Source organism: Punica granatum, chromosome 6 (assembly GCF_007655135.1).
Source record: "Punica granatum isolate Tunisia-2019 chromosome 6, ASM765513v2, whole genome shotgun sequence".
In the NCBI taxonomy this organism is placed as follows: domain Eukaryota; kingdom Viridiplantae; phylum Streptophyta; class Magnoliopsida; order Myrtales; family Lythraceae; genus Punica; species Punica granatum.
In genome coordinates this window covers 3,429,716-3,454,176 of record NC_045132.1, presented here as the reverse complement: position 1 = coordinate 3,454,176, position 24,461 = coordinate 3,429,716, and the positions used below count along the sequence as shown (strand labels likewise).

The 24,461-nt window shown below is 39.1% G+C and overlaps 4 protein-coding genes and 1 long non-coding RNA gene across 8 annotated transcripts; 4 read left to right on the top strand and 1 right to left on the bottom strand.

Annotated features, from left to right (window-relative positions):
* Positions 1 to 706: 706 nt before the first annotated feature.
* Positions 707 to 4,218, top strand: LOC116211603 (WUSCHEL-related homeobox 13). Of its 2 annotated transcripts, XM_031546057.1 has the most exons (4): positions 707 to 1,041; positions 2,564 to 3,100; positions 3,491 to 3,546; positions 3,762 to 4,218. In XM_031546057.1, exons 1-3 carry the CDS (start codon positions 807 to 809, stop codon positions 3,502 to 3,504), a joined length of 786 nt encoding a protein of 261 aa, XP_031401917.1. In that variant the 5' UTR covers positions 707 to 806; the 3' UTR covers positions 3,505 to 3,546; positions 3,762 to 4,218. The 2 variants fall into 2 exon arrangements, with proteins under 2 accessions (XP_031401917.1, XP_031401916.1); XM_031546056.1 differs by lacking the exon at positions 3,491 to 3,546 and having other exon boundaries at positions 3,762 to 4,208.
* Positions 4,219 to 8,360: 4,142 nt separating this feature from the next.
* Positions 8,361 to 9,096, top strand: LOC116210405 (receptor-like protein EIX2). Its single transcript, XM_031544274.1, has one exon. The coding sequence runs from the start codon at positions 8,396 to 8,398 to the stop codon at positions 9,068 to 9,070; it is 675 nt and encodes a 224-aa protein (XP_031400134.1). The 5' UTR covers positions 8,361 to 8,395; the 3' UTR covers positions 9,071 to 9,096.
* LOC116210404 (receptor-like protein EIX1) lies at positions 9,085 to 12,344 on the top strand. Of its 2 annotated transcripts, none has more exons than XM_031544271.1 (3): positions 9,085 to 11,386; positions 11,479 to 11,545; positions 12,059 to 12,344. In XM_031544271.1, exon 1 carries the CDS (start codon positions 9,113 to 9,115, stop codon positions 10,901 to 10,903), a length of 1,791 nt encoding a protein of 596 aa, XP_031400131.1. In that variant the 5' UTR covers positions 9,085 to 9,112; the 3' UTR covers positions 10,904 to 11,386; positions 11,479 to 11,545; positions 12,059 to 12,344. The 2 variants fall into 2 exon arrangements, with proteins under 2 accessions (XP_031400131.1, XP_031400133.1); XM_031544273.1 differs by having other exon boundaries at positions 11,459 to 11,545.
* Positions 12,345 to 16,585: 4,241 nt separating this feature from the next.
* Positions 16,586 to 16,792, bottom strand: LOC116210033. The gene is made up of 2 exons (XR_004157398.1): positions 16,754 to 16,792; positions 16,586 to 16,650 (listed from the first exon to the last, which is right to left on the bottom strand). It is a non-coding gene; the product is annotated as an uncharacterized LOC116210033 (long non-coding RNA).
* A 3,118-nt stretch (positions 16,793 to 19,910) lies between these two features.
* LOC116210032 (receptor-like protein EIX2) lies at positions 19,911 to 24,080 on the top strand. 2 transcript variants are annotated; one of them, XM_031543824.1, is made up of 3 exons: positions 19,911 to 23,098; positions 23,171 to 23,257; positions 23,816 to 24,080. In XM_031543824.1, exons 1-2 carry the CDS (start codon positions 20,145 to 20,147, stop codon positions 23,199 to 23,201), a joined length of 2,985 nt encoding a protein of 994 aa, XP_031399684.1. In that variant the 5' UTR covers positions 19,911 to 20,144; the 3' UTR covers positions 23,202 to 23,257; positions 23,816 to 24,080. The 2 variants fall into 2 exon arrangements, with proteins under 2 accessions (XP_031399684.1, XP_031399685.1); XM_031543825.1 differs by having other exon boundaries at positions 19,913 to 23,098; positions 23,191 to 23,257.
* Positions 24,081 to 24,461: the final 381 nt, after the last annotated feature.

Below are 24,461 nucleotides of genomic sequence, written 5' to 3'. Positions count from 1 at the left end.
AAGTTCGAAAAATGATACGTAAAATTCCTTAAAATGTGAAAACTATTTGTGTTGGCTATGACGTATTAACGATATGGGCAAAAATTATTTTCCTTATGCGAGTGAATCTTCGATAGGAAACAAACAATTCTTGGGTTAAACAGTTGAATATTCAGCCGGGACCTCCATATGAAATGTTATTCTCCAAGTATGAAAATGTTTTGTACAAAATATCAATTAACTAATTCGTACATGTAATCGACTATTTGTTTTGTACGAAATATTATTGTCTTTGTATAAAAAATTATTTTTTAAATATGAAAATATTTCGTAAGGGGTATAATGACTGAATATTCAGCTTCTTAGACCAAGAGACTCCTCAGTCTTGCCTGATTTTAAAAACATTTCCACTTTCCTGCCGAAAAAAGAAAAACATTTCCTCTTTTAAAAAAAGAAAAGGAAAAACAAAGAAAGAGAAAATGAGAAAACGGTTTTCTGTTTTTTGTCCGAAGCCCTGGGTGAGCGAGTCAGAAACATTCTCCGCATTCGTCGAACCAAAAATGCCGCACTCTTCCACGCGGCGGTCGGTGGACGAGAAATCCACGATAAAATGCCAAATTATCGCGACCGCTCCACGATAAATTGTAGACTTCCTTCCGGCCGTCACTGTAGACATTTTCTCTCTCCTCCCTCCCCTTCTTCTTTTGTCGTCTCTTCCCCCACTTTCCTTTCACTGACTCTCTCTCTCTTTCTATACACACACACACTCTCCCATACATTCTCTCTCAGCTCCTCTGCCTTTGGTGGTGGGGGTAAGTGAGTGAAAGATGATGGAGTGGGAGAAGCAGCAGCAGCAGCAGCAGCAGGTGGGTGAGGGCGGCCAGCACGGCGACGGTGCGGCCGGGGTCGGGGTTGCGGGCGGCGCCAATGGGGTGCCGTACGTCAAGGTGATGACGGACGAGCAGCTCGAGACCCTCCGGAAGCAGATCGCCATTTACGCTTCCATCTGCGAGCAGCTCGTCGAGATGCACAAAACCCTAACAGCCCAGCAAGATCTCGCCGGTATATACCCTCTCCCCCTCCCTCCTTCCCTCTCTCCCTCATTCAACGGTTTGCATACGCCTTTCCATACGAAGCGCTCCCCTACGCGTTTTTGTACGTATTCGTTGTGCGTTTCTGCTCTGTGGTGTCCATCAATGGAGATTTTGTGCCATTGTTGATTTATGATTTCAGTAGGGGTTGATCGTGCGATGGTCAGTCAGTTTTTTGATCTCTTGATTGCATTTTTATGGCGGCAAATGGAGGGCAGAGAGCAGAGCACGATTTCATGATCTTTCGTTAAGATCGCGTCTCACTGTATGTACGTGTGATAATGGCTGTCGTTGATGAATTCTGTCGTCAACTCTGTAATTAATGCCAACAGCAGTTGCGTGGGTGTCTTCATCGTCGAACATAGTTAAAAGCATGATCGTGCTACAATGTTTCTGTTTACTGATTGGATGTTGGTTTCGTCCATTACGGCAATGAGCTCGTGTTGTTGCTGCTGTTGTTGTATCTCAGAAAGGTATTTTATGTTCAGTCTTTAATTTGGTCATAATCTTCTTGAGTATGGTTATTTTTCTCCCTGATTTATCATTTTCCAGAGGAACAGTTGTGGAACCTGCTAAAAATTCCCTTTTTCCTTCGTGTCATCGTAATCTACTACTGACGCATCTTCCAGTACGTTTCAATGGTAAACGGGCCTTAAGATAATCACAACGCAGTAGAGCTCAACATTGTTCCGACATGCCATATAGTAAGACAAAAATTTGAGGTTGCTTGATGGATCGATCTTGGTTTTGCAAGTCTGTGTTTTCCGCTATTAGTCATTTACAATACTTTAGATTTACAAATCTCCATTTTTGTAGCTTAATTTGGAAAGATTCTTCCTTTTTAATGTATTATTGATGGATATAGGCACCCATTAATCCAGATGCTGCATTGTTTCTTGTATACTACTTACCTTTCTTTTTTTCTTTTTTTTTGCCCCCCTCTCTTTGCCAGTCGTGGTATACTCAGTGCTCCGTCTCCGTGCTTTCTTACTTTGGTGAGATGATGACAATAATATTTCTCTACTTACATCAATTTTTGGTTAGTATACTGCAGAGTCCGATATCTTGTAAAAGAATGGTGATTGAGATAGCATGAAGCTCCAAGTTTTTCTCTTTCAAAAACGAGAATGTATTTGCTTGAGCCAGAGACAGCACCTCTCTGTCATGATCTGTAAAATCCCATGCTGCATTTGGTTGACTAATTCACTTTGCTTTCATTGATAGGGTATTTTTCATGTTTTTCTTTTCAAAAAAGCATCGCTGATTAGAAATTGTTGATTTGGAAGCTTGCCCATGTTTACGTTCATAGCCAAATTTCACACGATTGCTGCAACAGATGCAAAATTGATTAGGTGGCACTAAATTACTTTGAAGCACTATAGGGGTGCAAAATTTCACAGCACAGAGAAAAACAAGGAAAATCCTCTGAATTGTTATAGTTTGTCTGTTTCTTTTGAGTCTTTTACGAGCTGCAACTTCTGTCTCTCTTTCAGGAGTTAGGCTTGGGAATTTGTACTGTGACTCATTGGTGAATTCAGGGCACAAAATTACTGCTAGGCAGCGATGGACTCCGACACCTGTGCAGCTTCAAATTCTTGAGCGCATTTTCAATCAAGGAAATGGAACTCCAAGCAAGCAAAAGATTAAAGAGATCACTTCTGAACTGAGCCAGCATGGTCAAATTTCTGAGACTAATGTCTACAATTGGTTCCAGAACAGGCGGGCTCGATCGAAAAGGAAGCAACAGAATTCAGCCCCCAACAATGCGGAGTCTGAAGCAGACACTGAGGTTGAGTCAAGGTCACCGAAGGAGGAAAAGACAAACTCAGAAATGTTCCAGTCCCAACAAAATCAAGCTCCTAGGGCGGAAGACTTGTGTTTTCAGAGCCCCGAGATAAGCTCTGAGCTGCACTTTGTAGATTCACAAACCACGAAAGTTGAGAGCATGTTCCCTTCAGACGGCAGTCTAAGACCTGGGACTCGAAACTTCGGGCAGATGCCTTTCTATGATGGAATTCTATCAAACCCTGGTATGTGCAGTATGGATTGATTTAAACTTCTTATTGGGAAGCCATATGTGATCCACAAAGTAGATTATCAATTTTTTTTAAAAAAAAATCAATAGAGATGCCAGTTAGATCCTCGAAATGATTTCTGGTGATATTACGTTCAAAAACAGAAAAAGAAAGTTGATAGAGCCTAGGTTTGTGCTGCAATCATTCTAAATGTTTCAATCTCATAACTACGTTTTAATTCAAGTGCACATGACTTTTCTTTCATGTTGATGCTTGATCTACGGCTGCTTTGTCTTTGTCCAATTAGTAGGTGCAGCAACTTTCCTGCTCTCGGGATAGTCCCCTCATTTTGAACTTATTCTTTTCTCATGATGCTGTCTCAACTGTTTTTCATTGTCCTACCAGAAATATGGTTGTAAAAAAACTCTACCAGATTGCCGAATGGTGATATCGTTGATATGGTATACTTATCTAGCATTTCTCATCATCATTTACTTCCCTTCACTCATCATATTGAATGATAATATTACATATATTTAACATATTGAATCATGCTGTTGAATTTTGTTCCCCATAGATCCTAGCATATGGAATGGTCCAGCTATTCTCAACCTGAAGATGCTTGTTCTCTGATCTTTGATTCTGCCAGCTTCACACTACTTGATTTGTTATGCAGGAAACGAACATTTTAATGGGAAGATGGAAATTCCTGGGGGCTACAATCTGTACCAGCATCCTGAAGACTTTCAGCATCCTGAAGACTATGGCAGGACCGGGTAAGAAGTGTCTTACTCTCGGGAATCTCTCTCTTCTCTTCTGAAGTTTTAACTCCATGCTTTATTAAAGGCCGTTGTTGGTCCATGGAAACGAGCTTTACTTCTCTCATATATTAGCAGAAATCAGTATACAGTTTGTGTTGATATGAGACTTTTCTGGAAGATGGCTTGATGGCTTGATATCATAGGGTTTGACCTATTACGAGATAGTTTGGTTTGGGTTTGAATGGACCAATCTTCGGCGCAGTTGGTATGTTTTGTTAATAGTGAAACTGCTCTAAGTTTGCCATTCAGTGTACTCTGAGATGACTCTCCTCGTTTATATATTTCAATTTTCTTTTCTTTCTCTTTTCGTGATATGAAGTGCCTCTTGATTACATGATGGAACACTAATTCTCGTTCCTGAATCGGTAAGAACCGATAACCAATAACGTTGGGAGGGGCCGGGGCATCACTATGCTGTTTGGCAAAAAAAGCCAGAAAGCGAGAGGCAGGAAAAAAATAACCGGGAAATACCCAGTTTCTTCTATTTTCGAGCTTCAGATAAAACTTGATCCGGTGGCAGACCTCATTCGAAACTGAACAAGGGTTGAGCTATGCCCATCTGACTTGTGAATTACTATTAGCAGTTGCCAATGGCCAAATCGATGGATAAAGATGTGACATTCCCATGCTAAAGATCAGCAGCGCACCATATGCGATTTTTTGAGGCATCGTGACTGCTTTGTTTTGTTGTTCTTTACTTTTGATGGAAAATAAAAAGGAGTTCGCTGAGTTGCAAATGATTGGACCAAAATGATTGTACCAAAGTCATGGATCCAAGTATTTGAATGCGGAGAGCACCCCGAGCGACCGTGGTTCTAACCAAATTTCAAGACCAAGGGGCTTGAATCCGAGGTTAGGACGGGATTTGAGAGCATCTCTTCATTGTGGGCTTGGAACCTTTATTTTTATGACGATGTCAAATTCTCTTCTCATTCATAAGAGTTGAACCAAGGATGTCTAACCCAAACCAACAATGCCTATATTCTATTATTCAAAATTTTCATAAATATGAGTATAGATTTTTAAAGATAATACTGAAAATTGCTTCTGTAGCTCCTCTTCAAGTTGAGTTGACGGAGCGAGTGATGGAAGGATCAAATTGAGCAGTTTCTACAACTTTAGGACAAGATCCCAGGAAAAGAAAAGTATTGGGCTAATGATCAAAGGCACATAAAGATGGAGGACCAAAATCATATAACCTCATGATTTATCCTAGAAATCACATGACTCTATGATCAATGCTAGAAATCACATAAAGATGTGAGGGTTTGCTTTATAAGCTCCTATTTGTCTCATGTTCTAGATTGATCGACACAATTTAACAAGTAAAAAAAAATGCGCAATTAATCCTTGAAAATTCTGCTTCGTCCGTTTCACTTAGAAATGATTAGATTTTCATGCAGTGATGTGAGCATCTTAACAATGTTAGTCGATTTTTGAAACACTGCACATTCATGGCAATATTAGCAATAAAATCAAAGAGTGAGTCTATAGGGTGCAAATTCGCATAAAGTAAACTCCAAGGTGCAATGGTACCAAATTCAAACGTTGAAAATACATGGGGTGCATAATCGATAATATTACACCAAACATAAGGGTCTTGATGGTCCCAATGTGAAACTTTAGGGGGGTCAAAACAGAATTTTCTTGAAAAAGGCAAATTCCACTTCCTCACAAAAGAATTTTGACTTATTCTTTCATATCAAACAGTTGATATGGTTGGATTACTCAATGAATATTTTTTTGGTTTTTTTAAGTTTTTATGAATAAATTAATAAATTTTATATTTTAGTTCTTCTTATATGATAATTAAAAATTTTAGATTTTAATTTTTAATTTTTTTTGATGAAATTTGGTTACTCACAAAATAACTTTTAGAATATTTTAAAATACTTGCGGTATAAGATTTTATCAAACTTGGAAGATTTTTTGAAATTTTGGTTTTTCAAACTTTTAATTTTAAATTTTAATACATACATTATGCTAATATTTAATATTTGCATAAAATATTTTGTATGATTTATTAACTGCATCTATCACCCTATTATATAGGGGTTTTTACCTAAAATGACTCATGGTTTGTCCGTTTTGTCAAATCTATCCCATGCTTTTTTTTTGTCAAATCTATCACATGGTTTACTTTTTGCATCAAATCTATCCCGGCGTTATCTTTTCCGTCAACATCTAACGGCCGTGCTGACGTGGCACATGGAGAGATAGTGGGCCACACTTGCCACGTAGGCGCCACGTCAGCACACCGTTAGATGTTGACGGAAAAGATAACGCCGTGATAGATTTGATGCAAAAAGTAAACCATGTGATAAATTTGACAAAAAAAAAGCATAGGATAGATTTGACAAAACGGGCAAACCATGGGCCATTTTAGATAAATACCCCTATTATATATGGGAAATAATACTCGTACTGTGACAAGTTACTACGACCAGAAGAAGACGTAAAAGTAAGTTCATTGCATATGGTAATTCTTGTACATTTCAAATTTGATAAATGCGTCAATTACTACCACACTAAATTACATATTTTATCTTCTTTAAAATATACATATATATATTTTTCAAATCGGTTACTATAAGTCATTCATCTAGTAATATATTTTTATTAATTATAAATTATGGTTTTTAACAATTTAATAACAAAAAGGAAAAATTAATCATTTTCTACGTCGTGCAATCCACGAGATTCATGATAATATATATATATATATATATATATATACATATAACATATATATGAATTGGTGTGTGTCAAAATGTCTGGGCTTCATAGCTTTTTTTGTAAGACAAAGTTTTCCATTGATCTATTAATGTGGGTTGGTTCAAATAGTTTGCGTTTGTTTCTCTTAAACAAGATCTGAGGTTTGAATCTTACGAATGGAGAAAATTTACGCTGGAAGAGTTTTACGCCTTGATGAGCCGACCCATCTCGCATTGGATTAGCCAGGAATTTATTGAATTTCGGGATACCTAGGAGCACACTGAAAAAAAAAAAAGTTGATCTAATTAGACAGCTTCATTTCCTGTCAAGCTCTATATATCCTGTCGTGCTTCATTTCTGTAATACAATTGATTTTTGGACGTGAACAAGTCTACAGCTATTCAGTCCTTCAAAGTTTTCTTTCTATCAATTTGAACGTTATCCAGCTTAGGACAAATTACACACCCCGAACGATAAGTTTGATTTATGGAGTTCACAATTCCTTCCACCCCACAAGACACGGAGTTTGTGGAGAATCATCAAAAAGAAGAAAAGGGATCGACGTGAAGACATCCTCTGCCACACAACATAAAGAAGACTAGACCTTAAGAGGTCTTTCCTTCCTGGATGCTAGTGATTGACTTAATGCCGTAACATTAGAAGGTTACTTCTATGAAGAAAATATGTAAGGCCATATCAATCGTGACTATATTAAAGCTTCAAAAACAATCTTGCCATGATTGGAATTTTTCTAAACAAAATTTATGCATAATCTTGACAATATTTGATTTTTCATGACTTCTATTAAGTTCTCTTCGTCAATAAATAAAGAGATGAGGGTTTTAAAAAAGGACAATCGTGGCGCTTTCTCAAAAGTGCGACCTGAATTTTATATATTTATATCAAATTTTCCTTTATCTTGTTCGTAAAGTTAAATTACCATTGGTATTATATATCTAATAGTATATTGTTAGTAATTGTAAATTACTATTTTTTCGGTGTGCAAGTATAAATCACTATTTTCAACATTTCATAGCAAATATTTTTATATAATAAAATTAGTAAAGAAAACGATCACATTATATTGTATACGTTGCACGGGCTCTGTCACTAGTATATATATATATATATATGTATATACGTGGCATATATGAATTGTGGTGCATGTCAAAATGCCGTTTTTCAGACCTCCTTCTATAAAACGAAGGTTTCCTTTGATTCAATTAGCAACGTCATTTCCTGTCAGGCTCTATGTATCCAGATCAGCAAGGCATCATAATTAACAATAACTGATCGAGAGCCCAAAATGTTGCACGCACATTAGCATGACCGGGTCGCAATTTATGTTTGCTTGGACAAAATTGATTTTAGGTAGTGAACAAGTCTACAGTTACTCAGTCCCCCAAATTTTTCTTTCCTTCAATTTGAACGTTATGCAATGCTTCTTCGAGTTTAGCAGAACCATAATTCCTTCCACCCCACAAGACACGGAGGTTGGGGAGAGTCATCAAAAGAAGAATAAAGGATTGATGTGTGATGGCTGGCAAAGACTTGTTGGAACAGACGACTAGACCTTAAGAAGTCTTTCCTTCTTGGATGCTAGGGATTGATTTAATGCTGTAACATTAGAAGGTTACTTCTGTGAAGGTTCACCTGCAATGGTAATCTGACTTGTCAAATAGCGAGCGACTCAAACTTGGGATGACACAGTTTCATACAAAGTGATTATCGAAGAAAGTCGTCTCTGAATAAGGGCATATATATATAATTCCCGATGCGGTTGGCTCATAACATTATCCCAATGGCTTCATACAGTACAATCTCTATGATTTTCTTGTCATTCGCGCTTTTTGTCTTTCCGACATTTGAGCGTGCTTCATGTGCTGCTGCTTTCACAAATGCCACTTGCATCGAGAGGGAGAGGGAAGCTCTTCTCGAATTTAAGCGAGGCCTCGTCGACAACTCCAATCTCCTGTCATCGTGGGTTGGAGATGACTGCTGTTCGTGGAAGGGAGTCAGATGCAGCAAACGGACGGGCCGCGTCCAGAAGCTCGACCTTCGAAGTCCATGTGTTGTGTCCACCTACTTTATTAATGCACCGCTCGGCGCATTTTTGAAGCCCGGGAACTGCACTTTGACAGGTCACATACATCCTTCTCTAATCGAGCTGCAGCATTTGAATTACCTCGACCTGAGCTGGAACAACTTTTCACGCACAAAAATTCCAGAGTTCCTAGGCACACTCTCTAATTTGGTATATCTTAACCTCTCCAATTCATTCTTCGCTGGGGACATTCCCCTTCACCTCGGGAACCTCTCCAATCTGCAGTATCTTGATCTCACCAACTTTCGAGACATATATGATTTTTTTCTACATCCCAGTGGTTTTTCAACAGTCAATAACCTTGAATGGTTATCAGGTCTTCCTTCCTTGAAACACCTCGACTAGTCTGGCATCTTCTTTTGGAATGCCCAAGGCTGGTTGCAGTCAATGTCCATGCTTTCTTCTCTTCAATTCTTGGGATTAGCTAACTGTGGCCTTCCAAATGTTGACCCAGCAGCCTTGCAAGTGAATTTCAGTACTTCGCTGGAGTTTCTTGATCTGAGTGGAAATAATTTAGGCTCCGTCATTCCTAATTGGTTGCTTAATTTAAGCTCCATCAGACACCTCGATCTCTACCTCGGTTTTGCTGGAGAAGCCGTCTCCTTTCCCACTGAGATCATCAATAATCTCCATCAGTTCGCCTTCCTTGATCTCAGAGATAATTCCATGAGAGGTGAGCTGCCGAAGAATCTCAGCAATCTCTGCCACTTGGTTGAGTTACGATTGGGAGATAACCACTTGACTGGAGATATTTCTGTTGCATTAGGCAATCCTTTCAGCTGCCTCCAGAATACGTTGAGATATTTAGATCTCAAGGGGAATAAAATCAGTCGTTTGGGGGATGAAATCGGGTACTTCAAGAATTTAGAGTATATTGACCTTTCGTATAACTCAATCGAGAGTCCAATTCCAGAGTCTCTGCCTCAGCTATCCTCTCTGAAGTACTTGTCTCTCAGTAACAACAAATTGACGGGTAGAATCCCAGAAAGCATCGGGCAGCTGTCGAATCTAGAGTCTATTGACCTTTCGAAAAACTCAATTGAGGGTCCAATTCCAGAGTCTCTGCCTCAGCTATCCTCTTTGAAGCACTTGCAGCTCCAGAAAAACAAATTGACGAGTGGCATCCCAGAAAGCATCGGACAGATGTCGAATCTAGTTGAATTAGACTTGTCCAACAATCTCTTGAAAGGAGTGGTGACCGAACTTCACTTGGCTAATCTCTCGAGCTTGACTTCTTTGGTCATTTCCTCAAATGAGTTGGCGATCAAGATTGACCCAAAAGTGGTTGCTCCATTTCAACCTTATTCCATCGACATGTCAGGCTGCAAAGTTGGGCCTCAATTTCCCACATGGCTTCGAGCACAGAGGAACGTTCGTGGGTTGGATTTGTCTAATGCAAACATATCAGATATCATCCCCCATTGGTTTTACGACATCTCTTTTAACATCGGGACCCTGGATTTGTCTAGCAATGAGTTGAGTGGAGAAATTTCTTTGTGCAATATGAAGTCCTTACAAGGCTTGGACCTCTCAAATAACAAACTGTCTGGGACATTTCCCGAGTGTTGGAAAAGGTTACGTCAACTGCGAGCAATAAACTTGGGGAACAACCAGTTTAGTGGCCTGGTTCCAACATCCTTATGCTCTATAAAAGAGCTGTCCTTTCTGGGGCTACACGGCAATGCCTTCAGTGGGAGTATCCCCAAATGCTTAAGCACTATGACTGATCTTGCTGTGCTTGATCTGAGTGGAAATAAATTGGCCGGTCGAATCCCTTCTTGGATTGGTCGCATGGTTCGGCTCAACGTGTTGAATCTTGAGTTTAATTCCTTCTATGGGGAGATTCCTATGAGCATATGCAAACTCGAACACCTTCATGTTTTAAACCTTGCGCACAACAACCTCTCTGGAAGCATCCCCCTTTGCTTTGACAACTTCATCGCCATGTCCAGCCCAATGCCCTTTATTATGATATACCATTATGGGTTTGGAGTTGAGGTCCATCTAAAGAGCATAACCAAAGTATACACCGAGGCACTTCAGTATCTTTTCTCCATTGACCTTTCAAATAACAGATTAAATGGAGATATTCCTACTGGGTTGACATGCCTCCACAATCTTCAAAATCTAAACCTGTCACAGAATGATCTCTGGGGAGAAATCCCTCGAGATTTCTGATTTGAAGAAGTTGGAGTCCTTTGATTTGTCCATCAACCAACTCTCAGGCCCAATCCCACGGGGCTTATCCGAATTAAGCTTTCTGAGTTACTTGAACCTGTCGTTTAATCAACTGTCCGGTCCCATTCCCTCCGGTGCCCAGCTGAGTACATTTACAAATGAATCATATCTCGGGAATGGTGCACTCTGCGGGCCTCCACTTTCAAAGAATTGCTCGGGAGATCATGGTCAATCTGACGATATTAACAAACAGCATGGTGATGATTCGGCAGGTAAAGACGAGTCCTATGCCCGTTGGTTATATGCAAGCATTGCATCGGGCTTTGCCACGGGATTCTTGGGAGTTTGTTGCTCATTATACTTCAAGCATTCTTGGAGGCGGTCCTTCTTTCTTTGGTCGGACAAAATTATCACCCAATTGCTTGTGATGGTAGAGATTAAGCTGCAAAAAGTTATCCGAAAATGCAAAATGAACCCAATCAGGTGAGTCTTTGCCTCTCCATCGCTCCTTCTACCCCCATTCCCAAATCCTTAGCAGTTCTGACCTTATACCAGCCCTTCGGGCCATGTTGCAGGTGACAACTGACAAGATCCAACTATGAGAAACACTTGCAACGATAGCTATTACAAAGGTACCTCCAGGTACTGCTTCTCTCTCTCTCTCTCTGTTTTTTTTTACATCCTTTTCCATTTTCTGGTTATAAACTTCTCTCATTGGGGGCTTTCTCTGCTGCAATAAACCTTTAAAATGTCACACTATGACTTCTAGCTTAGCTCAACTATAAAGTTTGAAGTCCTTCCTGTTTGAAGTTTGAAATCTTCTTAGTTCGGGAAAAATCACAGTGAAGCCCCAGTGGTCTAAAACCAAGCTATTTTTGCATTCCGTGTGTAGTTTAAGACTTGCACTGAAAGCATCCGTAGTTAATTATTCCTGATATAGATCTGGGTAATGTGCATTGAGATTGGAATTTCATCATTTTAAAAGCTTGCTTTGTCCATTATCTTAGAGTCTCAACTGATCCCAGGGGCCTTCAGGCATAAAGACAATTGTAATCGTAGACATGTTTTCTTCTTTATATAGGTGCACTAAGAGCTTAAGATATTTTCAGTCCCCCGAAAGGTACTCACTATTGACATCTCTTGTCTGATATTCAGCACTAAAATGAAGTCTAAAGTGAAGAGCCGGTTCATCTATGAAGACTCTGGCAATTGCACTGTGGGCTAATCATCGTGATTAAATGTTTAGGATCTTATGTATAAGTGAGCAAGTGAGGGCTTCTCTCGTGTTTCATCAGCAAAAAAAGCTTTATGTTCGTTGTATTTCTGTTGATCAGTTGTCACGTCGCTACAGTTGTCATATTTTATAATCAGCTAAGCCAAGAACTTTGTATGAAAAGCAATTCTGGTAACTCAAAACAATAAATGAGGAATGACTACAGAACAAAGAAGCAGTGCCCAATAGCCAAGGCTTGGGCAGTCCTCTCTTTCTTGGCTTTTGTATATTTCTCAGTTGCAAAAAGAGCCTTGACCATGGGCTGCGACCGGCCACACCATGAATTTGTTGGTGCCTTGGACATTGAGTGGTCAAGAGAGCTCCTGATGAGTGCGCTTTCTTTTGATTCTTTGTTCAGAGGTTTGATTATGCTTCCCTTCGTCAAACCTCCAAGGTGCTTCATTAACCAAAGATACCAGCTTCTCAGGTAATTACTGCATCGTACTCCTCCACTTTTTCTTTCAGATCAGCCAGAACACAAGCTAGCCATCATAAATACAGTACAATTCCAACCAACAGAGAAGTACGAGTAACGACCCTTTCCACATGCATCATATTTTCTTTCTTTGAAAATACGACGGTAACTATTGAGGATAAGCTTCCAATTTTCTGACCAAACCTATGCTATGAAAAAGGAAAATATACATACGATAAGGAGGATGATCGCACAAGAAGCAAGATAATTTTCTCCTAGATCTGCAACATTAAGATACATTTACCTGTCCACACCAGCCTTCAGAGTATCTTTAAGATCCACATCTTCCTTGGCCAACGTTTAGAAACATTTCTGTGTTCAACCTTCCTTAATGGGGAAACAACTATTCCCTTAGGGGTATGATGTTATGGTCGATCCTTTTGCCTCAGGCTAGTCATCCCTCTATAAAAACAGTCAGATTAGAAAACATACCCGGAACACAATTTCGTTATTTTATTTTTAAAGATAACATAAAAGGGAGATTTACACTTAGGTAACACCTTCGCTACAAACAAAAGGATAACGGAAGATGCGATGATGCCAAAGGTTACCCAAGTAAAAAGCAATACAAAAGAACCCGTGCAAAGATTGACCGATGCTGCTTATGGACCTAACACCAAGATAAAATGGACTGCTGCTGCTAGGCTACTGACATGAAAGGAACAAGACATTTCTCTTTCCATATAATAATATAATTGCACTTAATTAAAGCCGCAATACGAAGTAAAACACCGACAAAACATGTAATACACAATATGCAACTTCAATGCTAGGAAATTGAGTATTACGCAAAATATTCAGTTTTGACAGGAGATGTCGTCAGGTAGATATTTGACCATCACGAGAAGATATCTGACTCGTTTGGTTGGAGCTGTTCTGTTGCAACGGGCTGCGTCCGGGTAGGACGATCAGAAGGCCACAATGTTGAGCCTCTCAATTCCCCACCCTTGACGGAGCAGCATCAATAACGCTCTTATCCAAAAATGGCTCAGTTGCACCAACATCTTTCCCAATCTGACCTCGTGGCATAGGCTTGGGATTTGGAGCAGTATCATCACCATCAGGCACCAAAGATGCTGCCACTCGCATTACCTCGGGGATAAGATCCTTCGCTGCTACTTGCAGCTTCAAAGAACTTAATTTGAATGCCTAACATAGGAGTAGGCAGACAACCAAATCTAGCTATTGAACCGATAGTTGCTTGGAGCAGAAGGCCAGAAAGTGAGAGTTTCTCTCGCGTTCAGCTGGCAAAGGAGGTCGGGTCCATTCATTTTGTAGACTGCACAGTCAATATTATATGCCGGTCGACTGGTTGTTTCTCTTGTTAGGATTTATGCTAATCATTTAAGCATCTCAACTTTCAAGCACGGTGGTCCAACTATCCCACTTATAGGGGAACGACGGCATTTTGATTTGCCTTTTTATGGAGAATCTGGTCACGAACTCCAGCAAGTCACTATTCCAATATCCGTAATCTCGACTCGAGGGCAAGTTCCATAACATTCCGATTTTTATCAGATGTCTGTAAATATATATTACAAGATTATTACACAATATGGTCATTTACAGTGTCCTGCAAACAATCTATTCTAGGCTATCAACATTATCATGTTATGTCTTATTGAAAGATCACACAAAATAATATTTTTATCAGATGTTCGTGATAATCTCTTTGCTGCTACCACCATCAATCTCTTTGCCCGCCATCTGATAAAAGATAATAATAATAATTTTTGTCATCAATGTTTTGAATTAATATAATCTACAAAAGATTTTGATTTATCATTCAAATCAAACAGTTTGTAGGCTCAGATTAATCGATGAAATTTTCTCTATCTTTAAGTTTTTATAAAAAAATTAATCTAAAATTTTATAATTTGATAATTACAATTTTTAATTTTTAATTTTAAATAAATATTTTTTTATAAAATTTGGTTACTCACAAGATAACTTTTACAATATTTGTTATATTTTTGGAATAAGATTTTTTGAAATTTTAGTTTTTCAGACTTTTAATTTTAGAATTTTAATGCATTAAGCTAAGATGTAATATATGTATATAATATTTTGTATGATTTATTAACTGCATCTATCACCATATTATATAGGAAATAAGACTCACAAATTGTGACTAGTTTCGTCATTAGAAAATACTACTACTAGAAGAAGACATGAAAGTAAGTTCCTTATATATGGCACTTTCGGTACATTTTTTTGGGTGAAGGTATTCTTGGTACATTTCAGATCCAATAAATGTGTCAATTACTAACATGTTATTAAATTAATTAAAGAGAGTATAGTGCATTGGCACATGCCCTCCTTGGTAATCAAGAGATTGCATATTCGATACTCGATGTGGGACTATTTTTGTCCGTTTATTAGTTGTTGAGAAATTTATTTCATTGTACTAACTCAATGGGCCTGCCTTAAAATTGAAAAATATATCATTAAATTACATTTTTATCTTCTTTAGTATAAATTTTTTTTAGTAGTCATACATCTAATAATATAATCTTGTTAATTACAAATTATGATTTTCAATAATTAAAAACACATAATCTTATATAAAATTGAATTTTTATATAAAGCTTGCCCTTGTTAACACAATAATAATACCCTCATAATCAACCACTACCAACTGCCACTTGTATGCAATCGAGTGGATTTCAGTTCCTTAGGGCTGGACAACCCTGTACTTTACTCTTAGATGGATCACGTTCACGCTATTTTAAGTTTAGACTAGCTTATAATAATAATAAAAAAAACACAGAGAGAGAGAGAGATTTTCCGAGAGAGAAGCGAAAACCTTCACATTATCATGTGTTAGAAGATTCATTCACACCTAGTCAGGATCTTGTTAATTGCATCAAATTCACCTAATTTTCAAGGTTAACTAACAACTACGAGTTTTTTTTTCATCTCGGACGCTAGAGATCTAGACCCTTTTAAGCCTCTAAAGTTCAGTAGATAAGGCATCTCAGCTTTTTCACATCTGACTGCTTCAGAGGCTTCAGTATGAACATCTGAGCTCCCTCCTCCAAACACCTGCTTGGGAACCGAATACCGATTAGAGGTTGTGTCAAGGAAAAATTATGAGTTGAGGAAGCTCGCATGAGTGTCACGTGTTGAAATATGTTGTCCTACATCGAAAAATTGAGAAAGAAACCACAAGCTTATATGAGGTTTGGATCCAGTAATCTATTAGCTTAAGCTTTTGGGTTGCAGATGGGCTCAAGTCCGTGTAGGCCCAAGTGGGTATTTTTACATGGTATTAGAGCGGGTTATGCTTCCGCGCGCTCATGTGGGCTCATACCACGCCAGATTCGATTTCGAGGTAGCCAAGAGTGTGCCTCATGTTAATCAGACCCAAGAGTGGCCCGGTCCAGTTTCGAGGTAGCTAAAGGTGCACCTCTAGTTAGGCCCGAGTGTGGAGTTCGAGGCTAGTTTGGTATTTGTCCCTCCTTGCCTGAGTACGGAAGAGGATGCCCGGCTCGGGTCAATTGTTAAGGGCGGGTGTTTAAGGCACATGGCACGTGTTGGACCACACGTTGCCACGTGAGGGCGGGTGTTGAAATATGTTGTCCCACATCGAAAATTTGAGAAAGAAACCACAAGCTTATATGAGACTTGGGTCTAGTAACCTATTAGCTTAAGCTTTTGAGTTGCAGATGGGCTCAAGTCCGTGTAGGCCCAAGTGAGTATTTTTACATCATGGGTTTAAGACGCTAATTACTTGTGGATACGAGTTGGGACGTTCTTGGATGACATGATTACAACTGGAATCTCCTTTAGAATCGATGAACCCTACAATACAAAATAAAAACAAATGAAAATTCCCCCAATCAGCATATTACATTAATTCAACATGTATAAATGGCGTCGGGCGTTTTAGTGAAAAGTAGTTGCATATATGGTCTCTACCTTGGTCTTTTTGAGTAGCTCGTAACCTGTCATTCCGGGCATGCAATAATCCGTGATGATCATATTTACCTTTGAACCCTGAAAGAGAGCTCGCAATTAGAGAGCGAAATAAAGCAGAGCACATGGTTCTATCTCGAGTATTGCATAAATCGCGTACCAGTCAGCTGTCTACAATGCTTACCGTTGCCGAACAGTTGGGCTGGTCATCCCTCAAGCCTAGTGATGCGGTAGAGGTAGTGACAAATTGGTACCTGGAGACAAATAGGTTCTGATGACTCGGAAATGGCATCCGGAGCAAAACACGCAGCTTTGCTGTGATTTTTCGATATTTAAAGCAAATTTTATCGTTTAGGGCCTCAAATAGGCATTTTATCATTATTTGGGAATTACGTATTTCGAATTCTTGCAAGGCTTTCCTTCTTCGAGAATATTCTTCATAGAAACTAGTCGGGAATCCGATTACTAGAACCGGAATCATGCTTTCACAACCCAAATGCTCTCTCTCATAGATGTGGTAAGACACTCAGGGTTTTTCTTCATCCATCACATTTGCTTTTAGGGGAACCAATTTATTTATAGGGATCCAATAGGCACATTGGAAAGGTCACAACCTTTCTAATGGTTGTGACTAATCGATTAGGTGTGACTACTCTAAGAGTCACTCATGTTCTTTAATAAGTGTATACATATCATCATCTCCCACTCATACATAAAGGGCATCGAATATTTGAGTTCTATCTAACCGATCAATCATGAGTTTGTACAAACAAATGAGTCGTGCGACCAGTGAATACACCTACATTTGGGAGCTTCAAATTAGAAATCCCCAAAAGGGTTCAGAATGAAGACATCGACCTTCTCTTATGAATGAAACAAATGTGATGTGAGCATCTTAACAATGTTAAGTTGATGTTTGAAACATTGGACATTCATCGAAATATTCGCAATAAAATCAAAGAGCGAGTCTATAGGGTGCAAATTAGCATAGAGTAAACTCCAAGGTGCAGTGGTACCAAATTCAAAAGTTGAAAATACATGGGGTGCATAATCGATATTACACCAAACATAAGGGTCTGGATGGTCCCAATGTGAAACTTTAAGGGGTCAAAACAGAATTTTATTGAAAAAGACAAATTCCACTTCCTCACAAAAGAATTTTGAATTATACTTTCTTATCAAACAGTTCATATGGTTGGATTGCTCAATGAATTTTTTTTTTGGTTTTTATGAATAAATTAATAAATTTTGTTTTTTAGTTCTTCTTATATGATAATTAAAAATTTTAGATTTTTAATTTTAAACAAAATTTTTTGATAAAACTTGTTTACTCACAAAATAACTTTTAGAATATTTTAAAATACTTGCGATATAAGATTTTGTCAAACTTCGAAGATTTTTTGAAATTTTGGTTTTTCAAACTTTTAATTTTAAATTTTAATACATACATTATGCTAATATTTAATATTTGCATAAAATATTTTGTATGATTTATTAATTGCATCTGTCACCCTACTCGTACTGTGACTAGTTATTACGAGCAGAAGAAGATGTAAAAGTGAGTTCATTGCATATGGTAATTCTTGTACATTTCAAATTTGATAAATGCATCAATTACTACCACACTAAATTACATAATTTATCTTCTTCAAAATATACATATATATATATATTTTTTCAAATCGGTTACTATAAATTATGGTTTTTAACAATTTAATAACAAAAAAGGAAAAATTGATCATTTTCTACGTTGTGCAATCCACGGGATTCATGATTAATATATATATATATATATGTATATATTTATATATGTAACATATATATGAATTGGCGTGTATGTCAAAATGTCCGTGCTTCATAGCTCTTTTTGTAAAACAAAGTTTTCCATTGATCTACTAACGTGGGTTGGTTCAAATGGTTTGCGTTTGTTTCCCTTAAACAAGATCTGAGATTCGAATCTTGCGAATGAAGAAAATTCACGCCGAAAGAGTTTTACGCGTTGGTGAGCCGACCCATCTCGCATTGGATTAGCCAGGGATCTATTGAATTTCGGGATACCTAGGAGCACACTGAAAAAAAAAAAAAAAGGTTGATCTAATTAGACAGCTTCATTTCCTGTCAAGCTCTATATATCCTGTCGTGCTTCATTTATGTAATACAAAGTTTTCCGTTGATAAGCTGCACACAGCAGGGTCGCGGTTATGCTTGCTTGGACACAACTGATTTTAGTACGTGAACAAGTCTACATTAGTCAGTCCTTCAAAGTTTTCTTTCTGTCAATTCGAACGTTATGCAGTGCTTCTGCAAGCTTAGGACAAATTAAACACCCCCAACGATAAGGTTGATTTATGGAGTTCACAATTCCTTCCACCCCACAAGACACGGAGTTTGTGGAGAATCATCAGAAAGAAGAAAAGGGATCGACGTGAAGACATCCTCTGCCACACAACATAAAGAAGACTAGACCTTAAGAGGTCTTTCCTTCTTGGATGCTAGTGATTGACTTAATGCTGCAACATTAGAAGGTTACTTCTATGAAGAAAATATGTAACGCCATATCAATCGTGACTATATTAAAGCTTCAAAAACAATCTTGCCATGATTGGAATTTTTCTAAAAAAATTTATGCATAATCTTGACAATATTTGATTTTTCATGACTTCTATTAAGTTCTCTTCGTCAATAAATAAAGAGCTGAGGTTTTAAAAAAGGATAATCGTGGTGCTTTCTCAAAAGTGACCCCGGACTTTTATATATTTATATCAATTTTTCCTTTATCTCGCTCGTAAGTTAAATTACCATTGGTATTATATATCTAATAGTATATTGTTAGTAATTGTAAATTACTATTTTTTTGGCGTGCAACTATAAATCACTATTTTCAACATTTAATAGCAAATATTTTTATATAATAAAATTAGTAAAGAAAACGATCACATTTTATTGCATACGTTGCACGGCTCTATGACTAGCATATATATATATATATATATGTATGTATATGTGGCATATATGAATTGTGGTGCATGTCAAAATGCCGTTTTTCAGACCTCCTTCTATAATTAACAATAACTGATCGAGAGCCCAAAAAGTTGCACGCACATTAGCATGACCGGGTCGCAATTTATGTTTGCTTGGACAAAATTGATTTTAGGTAGTGAACAAGTCTACAGTTACTCAGTCCCCCAAATTTTTGTTTCCTTCAATTTGAACGTTATGCAGTGCTTGTTCAAGTTTAGCAGAACCACCCCCAAGGATAAGGTTCATTTATGGGGTTCATAATTCCTTCCACTCCACAAGACACGGAGGTTGGGGAGAGTCGTCAAAAGAAGAATAAAGGATTGATGTGTGATGGCTGGCAAAGACTTGTTGGCACAGACGACTAGACCTTAAGAAGTCTTTCCTTCTTGGATGCTAGCAATTGATTTAGAAGGTTACTTCTGTGAAGGTTCCCTTGCAGTGGTAATCTGACTTCTCAAATAGCGAGCGACTCAAACTTGGGATGACACAGTTTCATACAAAGTGATTATCGAAGATAGTCGTCTCTGAATAAGGGCATATATATATATTTCCCGATGCGGTTGGCTCATAACACTATCCCAATGGCTTCATCCAGTACAGCCTCTATGATTTTCTTGTCATTCGCGCTTTTTGTCTTTCCGACATTTGAGCGTGCTTCATGTGCTGCTGCTTTCGCAAATGCCACTTGCATCGAGACGGAGAGGGATGCTCTTCTCGAATTTAAGCGAGGCCTCATCGACAACTCCAATCTCCTGTCATCATGGGTTGGAGATGACTGCTGTTCGTGGAAGGGAGTCAGATGCAGCGAACAGACCGGCCGCGTCCTGAAGCTCGACCTTCGAAGTCCATGTGTTGTGTCCACCTACTTTTATGATGAACCATTCGACCCAGTTTTGGAGCACGGGAACTGCAGTTTGACAGGTCACATACATCCTTCTCTAATCGAGCTGCAGCATTTGAATTACCTCGACCTGAGCTGGAACAACTTTTCATACACAAAAATTCCAGAGTTCCTAGGCTCACTCTCTAATTTGGTGTATCTTAACCTCTCCAATTCATTCTTCGCTGGGGACATTCCCCTTCACCTCGGGAACCTCTCCAATCTGCAGTATCTTGATCTCAACAGCTTTAATGATCAAACAGTCAGTAACCTTAAATGGTTATCAGGTCTTCCTTCCTTGAAACACCTCGACTTGTCTGGCATCTCCGTTAGGAACGCCCAAGGCTGGTTGCAGTCAATGTCCATGCTTTCTTCTCTTCAATTCTTGGGATTAGCTCTGTGTGGCCTTCCAAATGTTGACCCAGCAGCCTTGCAAGTGAATGTCAGTACTTCTCTGGAGTTTCTTGATCTGAGTAGAAATGATTTAGGCTCCGTAATTCCTAATTGGTTGCTTAATTTAAGCTCCATCAGACACCTCTATCTCGCCTCTAGTTTTGCTGGAGAAGCCATCTCCTTTCCCACTGAGATCATCAATAATCTCCATCAGCTCGCCTTCCTTGATCTCAGAGATAATTCCATGAGAGGTGAGCTGCCGAAGAATCTCAGCAATCTCTGCCACTTGGTTGAGTTGCAATTGAGAGTTAACGACTTGACTGGAGATATTGCATTAGGCAATCCTTTCAGCTGCCTCCAGAATACGTTGAGATATTTAGATCTCGGGAGGAATAAAATCAGTCGTTTGGGGGATGAAATTGGGTACTTCAAGAATTTAGAGTATATTGACCTTTCGCAAAACTCAATCGAGAGTCCAATTCCAGAGTCTCTGCCTCAGCTATCCTCTCTGAAGTACTTGTTTCTCAGTGACAACAAATTGACGGGTAGAATCCCAGAAAGCATCGGGCAGCTGTCGAATCTAGAGTATATTGACCTTTCGGAAAACTCAATCGAGAGTCCAATTCCAGAGTCTCTGCCTCAGCTATCCTCTCTGAAGTACTTGTTTCTCAGTAATAGCAAATTGACGGGTAGAATCCCAGAAAGCATCGGGCAGCTGTCGAATCTAGTTCAATTACACTTGTCCAACAATCTCTTGAAAGGAGTGGTGACCGAACTTCACTTGGCTAATCTCTCGAGCTTGACTTATTTGGACATTTCCTCAAATGAGTTGGCGATCAAGATTGACCCAAAAGTGGTTGCTCCATTTCAACCTAATTCCATTTGCATGTCATACTGCAAAGTTGGGCCTCAATTTCCCACATGGCTTCGAGCACAGAGGAACGTTCGTGAGTTGGATTTGTCTAATGCAAATATATCAGATATCATCCCCCATTGGTTTAACGACATCTCTTTTAACATCGAGATCCTGCTTCTGTCTAGCAATGAGTTGAGTGGAGAAATTTCTTTGTGCAATATGAAGTCCTTACGAGTCTCTGACCTCTCAAATAACAAACTGTCTGGGACATTTCCCGAGTGTTGGAAAAGGTTACGCCAACTGCATGAAATAAACTTGGGGAATAACCAGTTTAGTGGCCTGGTTCCAACATCCTTATGCTCTATAAAAGGGTTGTTCTTTCTGGGGCTACACGGCAATGCCTTCAGTGGGAGTTTCCCCAAATGCTTGAGCACTATGACTAATCTTAATGTGCTTGATCTGAGTGGAAATAAATTGGCTAGTCGAATCCCTTCCTGGATTGGTCGCATGGTTCAGCTCAGCGTGTTGAATCTTGAGTTTAATTCCTTCTATGGGGAGATTCCTATGAGCATATGCAAACTCGAACACCTTCAAGTTTTAAACCTTGCGCACAACAACCTCTCTGGAAGCATCCCCCATTGCTTTGACAACTTAACTGCCATGTCCAACCCAGAGTACTCTGTTATGTTTGATCCTTATGGGTTTGGAGTTGAGGTCCATCTAAAGAGCATAACCCAAGTATACACCAAGGTACTTCAGTATCTTTTCTCCATTGACCTTTCAAATAACAGATTAAATGGAGATATTCCTACTGGGTTGACATGGCTCCACAATCTTCAAAATCTAAACCTGTCACAGAATGATCTCTGGGGAGAAATCCCTCAAGAGATTGCTGATTTGAAGAAGTTGGAGTCCTTTGATTTGTCCATCAACCAACTCTCAGGCCCAATACCAAGGAGCTTATCCGAATTAAGCTTTCTGAGTTACTTGAACCTGTCGTTTAATCAACTGTCCGGTCCCATTCCCTCCGGTGCCCAGCTGAGTACATTTACAAATGAATCATATCTCGGGAATGGTGCACTTTGCGGGCCTCCACTGTCAAAGAATTGCTCGGGAGATCATGGTCAATCTGACGATATTCACAAACAACATGGTGATGATTCGGCAGGTAAAGATGAGTCCTATGCCCGTTGGTTATATGCAAGCATTACATCGGGCTTTGCCACTGGATTCTTGGGAGTTTGTTGCTCATTATACTTCAAGCATTCTTGGAGGCGGTCCTTCTTTCTTTGGTCGGACAAAATTATTACCCAATTGCTTGTGATGGTAGAGCTTAAGCTGCAAAAAGTTACCCGAAAATGCAAAATGAACCCAATCAGGTGAGTCTTTGCCTCTCCATCGCTCCTTCTACCCCCATTCCCAAATCCTTAGCAGTTCTGATATTATACCAGCCCTTCGGGCCATGTTGCAGGTGACAACTGACAAGATCCAACAAGGAGAAGCACTTGCAACGATAGCTATTACAAAGGTACCTCCAGGTACTGCTTCTCTCTCTCTCTCTCTCTCTCTTTTTTACATCCTTTTCCATTTTCTGGTTATAAACTTCTCTCATTGGGGGCTTTCTCTGCTGCAATAAACCTTTAAAATGTCACACTCATTTCTTCTAGCTTAGCTCAACTAGAAAGTTTGAAGTCCTTCCTGTTTGAAGCTTGAAATCTTCTTAGTTCGGGAAAAATCACAGTGAAGCCCCAGTGGTCTAAAACCAAGCTATTTTTGCGTTCTGTGTATAGTTTAAGACTTGCACTGATATTTAGTTTACGAGTTATTGCGGATGCCTCACCATGTAATGAAAGCATCCATAGTTAATTATTCCTGATATAGATCTGGGTGATGTGCACTGAGATTGGAATTTCATCATTTTAAAAGCTTGCTTTGTCCATTATCTTAGAGTCTCAACTGATCCCAGGGGCCTTCAGGCATAAAGACAATTGTAATCGTAGACATGTTTTCTTCTTTACATAGGTGCACTAAGATCTTAAGATATTTTCAGTCCCCCGAAAGGTACTCACTATTGACATCTCATGTCTGATATTCAGCACTAAAATGAAGTCCGAAGTGAAGACCCGGTTCATCTATGAAGACTCTGGCAATTGCACTGTGGGCTAATCATCGTGATGTAATGTTTAGGATCTTATGTATAAGTGAGCAAGTGAGGGCTTCTCTTTTGTTTCGTCAGCAAAAAAAGCTTTATGTTCTTTGTATTTCTGTTGATCAGTTGTCACGTCGCTACAGTTGTCACCTTTTGTAATCATCTAAGCCAAGAACTTTTTATGAAAAGCAATTTCTGGTAACTCAAAACAATAGATGAGGAATGACTACAGAACAAAGAAGCAGTGCCCAATAGCCAAGGCTTGGGCAGTCCTCTCTTTCTCGGCTTTTGTATATTTCTCAGTTGCAAAAAGAGCCTTGACCATGGGCTGTGACCGGCAACACCATGAATTTGTTGGTGCCTTGGACATTGAGTGGCCAAGAGAGCTCCTGATGAGTGCGCTTTCTCTGGATTCTTTCTTCAGAGGATTGATTATGCTTCCCTTCGTCAAACCTCCAAGGTGCTTCATTAACCGAAGATACCAGCTTCTCAGGTAATTACTGCATCGCTTATCAAGCCGTCCCTCTTCCGACCACGAATAAAAACCTCACCCTGCTCATAGAAACCAACTGATTCGATAACTGAAGCTTTCC